Consider the following 8,036-nt stretch of genomic DNA (forward strand, 5'->3'; position numbering starts at 1 on the left):
GGGGAGGGGGTTCTGCTTGTGAAAAGCAGGTGATTTATTTAAGCCAGCTTTGACGCCTTGACAATCCTGGACTGGAAGAGACAGATGATCCATTGGATCTTAATTCCAGAATAGAAAGGGTAACCTATGGGGTCCTCTATATCCAGCTTTCCTTAGTTATGAGTTGACCTGCATAAATCAGGCTGATTTAGCAGAGCAAAGTCATGGAGATGCATTAGTTTTGCAGATGCAGAATGGGTTTTTGGGTCCTTTTTTTTTATGCATTCTTGGAGTTCACCAGATTATTTTTTTTACCCTCTCACAAAACAGATCTTGAGCTTGGTTTGGAAGACAAACTGTTGCACAAAGACTTCTGCCATTTTTCAGGGTCTATTTAATGTAATTCACCTTCATGCTCACTCCTTCTTACAGGAGGGCATTGCACAGCCCTTGCTTCTGAGTGTCTACTAGTGTTTGGCTGTTTGTGGGTGGTATTTTCAAAAGTCGTCAGCCTAACTCTGTTCCCATTAACACAGTGAGAGTTTTACCGTGTGCTCAGTGGGAGCAGAGTTAGGCCAGTCCTGAACACTTCTGAAAATCCCACCTGACAGCAAGAAGTTAACTCATTTTCAAACTTGGCTGTCCAAAGTTAGGTCTCCACAGCTGAATTTAAGGACCTAACTAGAAACTTGGTGACTAAATAGAGCTGGTTGCAAATTATCCATTGGATTTGGCCTGTTCTAAGATCACAAATCTGGCCTGTTCCAGAACAAATCCTGCTTTCTGGCAGTGTATTTCCTGTTCTATGAATTTATAAACTAGTCTAAGCCAATAAATTTCAGCCTCTGGATAGTTCATAAATTGTTCTGTGCCACTATTCATTATTGTGTGTGACAGTTTACCGAAGGATACTTCTACACTGCACCATTCCCCCTACCCCCGCCAATGAGTCTCAGAGCCTGGGTCAACTGACTTAGGCTGGTGGGACTTGCATTACAGGGCTAAAAAGATCAGTGCAGCTGTCCTGGAGGACACTGAAACCCGGTGAGGATGGTGGGTCTCACTGGGAACATCAACACTACTATTTCTAGCCCTGAAGCATGAGCTCAGGTCAATTGACCTGGCTCAGGTCAGAGCTCTGTGACCCACTGCTGTGGGGGAGGAGGTTGCAGTCTAGACTGTGGGGGAGGGATAGCTCAGTGGTTTGAGCATTGGCCTGCTAAAACCAAGGTTGTGAGCTCAATCCTTGAGGGGGCCATCTGGGGCAAAATCAGTACTTGGTCCTGCTAGTGAAGGCAGGAGCTGGACTTGATGACCTTGGTGGGGGGAAGGATAGCTCAGTGGTTTGAACATTAGTCTGCTAAACCCACAATTCTGAGTTCAATCCTTGAGGGGGCCATATAGGGATCTGGGGCAAAAATCTGTCTGTGGATTGGTCCTGCTTTGAGCAGGGGTTTGGACTAGATGGCCTCCTGAGGTCCCTTCCAACCCTGATATTCTATGATTCTAAGTCACATGGCATGGTTACCACAGGATGACTGAAACTTTTCAACAGGAGAATGAAGACTGGCAAAGAATGAATAGAGACTAGCAAATGTGGCTATTTGCCAGCACAAATGAAGACTTACAAATAACAGCTCTTATCCAGACATTCATGTGAACAAAGCCACGGTCGCACAACTGTTTGCAAAGAAGGAAGGACTAGGTATGTGAACAGCCTTTTGGAAAAGTAAGTTTGCGAATGCTTTATCTAGAATTCACGCAGCTCCAGTCTAAACATGCAAGGATATAGCTTTACTGCAGAATTAACTTTGGCTTGATCTACACTTAGAACTTATACCAACTAACCTATGTTGGTCAGGGGCAGGGAAAAAACCACACCCTTGGCCAACAGAGCTATACCAACAACCCCCTCAGTGTAGCTGCAGCTATGCTGAGAGAAGAATGCTTCTGTTGACATAGCTAATCTCATTTGGGGCCGGGGGGCGTGTTCCTATCGCAGCAGAAAAACTCCTGCTATAGGTGTCCACTGAATCTATCCTATGGGGCTATGTCAACATAGCTATACCGGCGTGGGCTCTGTACCAGCTCTTACTTGGATGTTGCCCCGAACCTCCTTGTCATCCACACATGAAAACCTCTCACCTTTAGTGGTGCTTCCGACCCAGGCTAACGGGTCCGGCTGGGGATGTACATTAGAGCCCGGGTGCCACTTTCACTCAGGCTGGTAATCGCTCACTTTGCAGCGAGGATGCAGACTACATCACTCAAGTGCGTACAGTCCTCCAGTGCCTTCCCTCTGTTCCCACCGTGTGCCCAGAGGGACAGACAAGTTCGCTCACAGTTCACTGGCAAAGAATGATAGAGCGGCTCAGCTGACTGGAGAAGAAAGAACCATGGGATATGCCCCAGTGACATCCAGGCGGAGTGCAGCACTTGTGTGTACTTAGGGTATGTCTACATTATAAGTGCTACAGCAGCATCGCTGCAGCAACCCCACTGTAGCGCTGTAGTTTAGACAGTACAGGGACAGAAGGGGTTTTTCTGTCACCGTAGTGAATCAACCCCCTAGAGAGGAAGTAGCCAGGTCAACTGTGGGGTTAGATTGACCTAAGTACCGCATGCAGAGCAAAATTTTTCACAGACCTGAGTGTGGTAGTTAGGTCGACCTAAGTTTTAGGTATCGATCAGGCCTCAGTAACTTGGGCAGGACTTTGCAGTGTGGCTGCACACACCTGGGCTAGGCTAATCAGGGTGCAGATCACCTGAGCTGACTCTGCAGTGAAGACATACCCACAGTTTAGATGCTTAAATAGTCATTTAAATGCCTTAACTTTTGGCATTCCAGTTTGAAAAGTGGACCACGCACTTGCTGTAACTTTTGCTGTTCAGTTCTTAAATACACATTAGGTTACATACTATTTATTACAGGAGAAGTATAGTGCACATAGCACATAATGTCCCATAGATTTCAACAGGGTGTTGCAAAATTAAGATTTACACTGAAAATCTCCTTTTGGATTAACAGCAGCAATTGCCAGAGTTTTGTAGGATAAGGCTACCCTCAATAGACATAGAATGCTACTTGTCTAGAACACAGTAGCCTTGGTCAGACAAATTCCCAGCAAAAAGTTTACACAAAGTACTCATGACATCAATGGAAGGGCATCAGTGGTTTCTCTAAATCCTATTAAGTCAAGAGGAACCACATGAGAAATTAAATATAAAAACTGCTTAAGTGCAGATTTGCTTGGAAGGTGTCTAGATAGAAATGTCAACATCTTCTCTTTATGCATTCATCCATCCAGGTGCTACTAGAGACCCTATCATTGTAGTAGCCAAAAACCATAATACACTTCTATCCCGATATAACGCTGTCCTCAGGAGCCAAAAAAATCTTACCGCTTTATAGGTGAAACCGCGTTATATTGAACTTGCTTTGATCTGCTGGAGTCCACAACCCCGCCCCTTGCGAAGCACTGCTTTACCACATTATATCCGAACTTGTGTTATATTGGGTCACGTTATAGCGGGGTAGAGGTGTAATCTTACGGCACTGTGGGCTTCTGTGCTTATGGCATTTCAAATGTTTACCCGGGAATCTGAAAGGCAAGCTGGGTTATACATCACCAATAATCAAGGAATTACAGGCTAAATCTCAGTTTCAGAAAATTTAGTGTCAACTCCCCTTCCCAATGTGTCTTCAGTCATACCTGCTTGCTCTATCTACTGACTACAATTAGTTGCTACAGCCTTTGCCTGTTATTAGCACTGTACCATCAACACAGTTAACAGAGAGTGAGCCAGAGTCTCTTCAGACTCTTGCATTAACAACCTCATCATTCATTAAGGGATAAATCCTGGTCTCACTGAAATCTACAGGGGTTTTGACACCAACTTTGCTGAAACTGAGATTTAGCCTGAAATTCCTTGATTATTAGTGATGCATAACCCAGCTTGACTTTCAGATTCCCGGGTAAACATGTAAGGTTGGACATGCTTTTACAGTAGTTGTAAATGAGGTAGATCCGATATGGAGTCATTTGAAATGCCATAAGCCCACAGTGCCATTTCTAGAAGGCACCTTTTAGAGTACAGTGGCACTTTCAAGTAATACCAGTGGTTTGGCTGAAGCCTGAAAGACAGAGAATTTAGCACTGATCTTACTGCTGCCTCCTCCACTATGCTCAGTTATTGCTGCACCAGTAATAGGAAAAAGTCACCCCACCTTTGCCAGGTTACTTAGGCATAATAGGGGGGTTACAGAATGGCAGCCTTCTAGTGAGGCTATGAACTAAAATGGGACTCTGGAAATAGCAACATCTGTCTAAAGCCCTGTGCAGAGAAAAGGATGTGACTAGGCCATGGAGGGACCTGGAACCAGCTGCCTTCCCTCCTATATGGCTCAGAAACGACTTACCAAAACAAGAGGCCAGACTGCAACCGTGGCTGAGTAGCTGATCCTACTAGACTGCCATTTCAGAGAAGGAGGTGGTGGATCTTAGGAAAGCGTGGAGAGAGAATCCTTCCACGTATGTTGTCAGGGGTGCACAGGGGTTGAGTCAGGATTTCCAGTGGATTCACAGCCTACAGGACTAATCCAAGAGTGGATGATGAAGCATGGCTCCCAAAAAGCCACATGGGTTTGGGAGTAAGTGATCACCTCCCATGTGAATGGGAGGGGGAAACAGGGGCGTTTGCTGACAATTTTGTTTATGGATCCATGGCAGAATCAAACCCAGTTTACTCTCCCAGAGGTGGTTTGAGTTTGCAGCACTAACAGCAGTAAAAAACTGTTGTCAGCAGATAGGAGTCAAAAGTCCCCAGGGAGCCAGTACACTGAGCAAGACGGTGACCTTTTCTACGCAGTCACATTCTAATATTACCTCCCTTTCCTTTGGTTATTGTCTCTATGACAAATCTTGGATGTTACTTCCTTGATGGTTTCTCTTTGTATTTCATTTATTTTTGCATGGTAATGTGCTTGAGGGGGAAAGGTGTATACAACTGGATTGAGAAAGTGCCAGCTAATCTTGTACCTTAGCAAGCAATGTGGCATGCTTAGCAAACTCCTTATTCACCAAGCTTTGCAGTGCAGATGTTAGCAAAACATGCAGCCCACTCAGTGCAGCATACAGGTCAATGGAGTCGAACCACTTATGCCAATGGTGAATTTGGTCCTGCATCTACTAAGGCAATTAAAAGTGTTGCTTAAGACAGGTTTTGCTATCTCTATATACAACGCTTGGCATGAAAATGGCAGCACTTACCAATGGTTAGCACACATGGCGTCTGAGGTAATACAGTTTTCCTCTATTATTAGACTAGTTCAGAACTGTGGTACCAAAAAGCGTGTTTGAACTCATGGCAAAAGTTGACTTTTTAAGGATGACCACCTTGTCTGTATCTATGAAACGTAGTACTTTATATAGTACTTTACACAGTCCAAACACGGCACAAACATTTACCACTTGATCCTCACAACATCCCTCTGAGGCAGATACGTTTTATTGTCCCCACTATGCAGGCGGGAAGACTGAGGCAGAAAAAGGTTATGGGATTTGCCCAAGGCTACACCGCAAGTAAGTGGCAGTGCCCGGAGCAGAGCTAAGGAATTCCTGGTGCCCAGCCTTGTGATCATTCCTCACGACCATGCTGGTCTATAAGAGACTGAAGTAGTAGAGTATTTTTTCCAGCAGCATGAGCAGAAATTTACTGAGCAAGTGCAGCATGGAGCTGAAACGAATTTTGTCCAAAGTGCCAGCAGCACCTTACACGACAGGTTATGTAGTGCGGTCAGTCAACAAAACATCCAACAGAGGCTGAGAAAATGGATGCGGGCACAAGGGCCACTTACATGGTAATGTTTCTGCACGGTTCTTTTGGATCATTATGCAGAGCTGTAGCACCAGTTGGGGTGCGCTCTCCAGGAAAGTCTCCAGGAGGCGCAGCATGTTTACGTCTGCATACTCGTACATCATAGCCCAGTAGAAGCGCCGCTGGTGTTCCTTCCGCCTCTGGCTCTGGATCCCCAGGTACATGGTTCGGATATACCTGCAGCACAGGAAAGGAACAAGCCAACCATCAGTCATTGGCAACAGCAGCTGATAGGGGTCAAATAGCAACCAACGGAATTAGAGCCAGTAGGCCAGTAAAGGATAATATTTCAGAGCAGGAGGGAGAGCTCTTTATATACCCAGTCGTGTTCTATGTAGAACTTTCTGCGGGGCCGGTCCAAGACCGTAAAATGAACTCCCACAAGAGCTAAAAACCACCTCAGACATCACCACTTTCTGTACAGCCAAAGACTTCAGTAGCCAGCGCCCAGCCCAGCAGACAAAAATAAACCAATACCGAATAAGTCCATTCAAACAAACAAGCAAAAAGAAACCTCACACAGTTTTCCCATTGGAGAGAAAAGTGTGAGAGAGGAAATCACACATGTCAAAGGCTAATCACATCATTTAATGCACGGCTGGCTGTGCTCAGATACTAGAGTGACCGAGGCAGTATAAGAATGAGAACAGAATAGAATAGTCCTGGCAGAATCCTCCCCTTCTCTTCAGGCAGGCAAGTCCTAATATTTGCTGACTAAAAGCCACCTTAGACTGTTCCCAAGAACCCAATGAGCTGACCTAATTTCCCTTGGATGGAGCAGCGTGCAGTCGCATTCACCTTTAACTCAGAGGAGCGGCTTGCAAAGACTACAGGTCACAGTGTGCCGGGGACTTTGGGTCAAGACTCAGCTTTGGATTAAGACATAGCATCACATCCAGGGACCTAGATCTGCAGCAGGGTGCACCTCCATGTTAAATGTGAGAGCAGCCGCAAGTCACGCTGTAGAACTCCACTGGCCAACCCTGGTCTTAGACAGATTCAGCAGAAAAAAACCATTAAAAATAAAATGCAGATTATAAACTACTCAACAGTGGCTCTTGCAGTCATTTGAAATGTGCTATCTGAAAGGGGTTTTTCCTTCTGTATATGTCTTGTGACTGAACCCCTACTATGGTGAACTCAGGAGTGTTTCTTTTCCCTCTGAAGGGAAACCAAATGCTTGAAGAGAGAATAGTAGTGGAAGTAATTTAGGGTTGGTTTTTTTTTTTTTTTGAGGAGGACTGTGTGACAGATTTGGAGCTGCTTGGTAATAATTGATGAATTCTGTATATTGACCTGGTTATTGAGAGAAGATGTTTATTGTGAGAATATTTGGTTAGTATTATAGGGCGCTGTAGGGAAAAACAAGCAGGAAGGGGAAAAAATGGCTTAAACATAAGCCATTTTCAGCACTTCTGAGAGTTGTTAAGAGATGAAGCCAGGACAGGAAAAGGTCCCCGAATACAGAAGAGGGAAAGAACTGTGGCAGGTTTAAAAGGAACACTCACAGGGAACAGAGGAGGGTGATAGTAGTTGTTTGGAGACACAGCTACCTTCTGTGGGTAACTGAAGAAGGTAGGACCTGCCCAGGTTCCTGTCAGGGGCTGGCGACCCTCTAAGTAAGACGTGCGCAGATTGCTTGTTGTTTGAATACCTTTTCCCTCGAACAATCTAAAAGATTTGTTCCTAACGCTAAAATAGACAACAATGATCTGGTCACTGCAGAGCACTGATCTAAGACACCCAAGGGGAAGAACTGCTGGTGCCAGAACTCAGATGTGCAGGGTAAGGATGGTTGACAGGCAGTGTACAAAAGCCTGGGAAAAACTGAAGAATTTCGCCTCAGAAAAGGCAAAGGCATGAGGTCTAAGACCTGAGGGGGTACACTCAGCAGGTGTGTCTACATGGCACACTAAGCCTGGCCTCCTGACTCAGGTTTGGGCCCAAGGTCCCTTCTGTCCACACACAAATCAGTCTGATTCAGGTCAGCAAGTACCCAGGTCTTACAACCTTGTGGTGGGAGAGGGAGTTAGAGCCTGAGTCTTGCTGTGATGTGGGTCCAAGCTCTGTAGTTCTGCAGTGTGCAGGCAGCTCAAGTAGGGTTGCCCACTTTCTAATCACACAAAACCAAACACCCCTGTCCCAGCACTTCTGAGGCCCCAGCCCCCCACCCACCCCAT

The 8,036-nt window shown here is 45.6% G+C and overlaps 1 protein-coding gene across 1 annotated transcript in view; it reads right to left on the reverse strand.

The window, feature by feature from the left end:
* Positions 1-8,036, reverse strand: part of XKR6 (XK related 6) — a gene marked incomplete at its 5' end in the record, with an annotated part of 343,195 nt that overhangs the window by 18,258 nt on the left and 316,901 nt on the right. The window contains 1 exon segment of the mRNA XM_075063501.1: positions 5,837-6,033. Coding sequence (XP_074919602.1) covers positions 5,837-6,033 — 197 coding nt within the window.

Source organism: Chelonoidis abingdonii, chromosome 3, assembly GCF_003597395.2.
Source record: "Chelonoidis abingdonii isolate Lonesome George chromosome 3, CheloAbing_2.0, whole genome shotgun sequence".
In the NCBI taxonomy this organism is placed as follows: domain Eukaryota; kingdom Metazoa; phylum Chordata; order Testudines; family Testudinidae; genus Chelonoidis; species Chelonoidis abingdonii.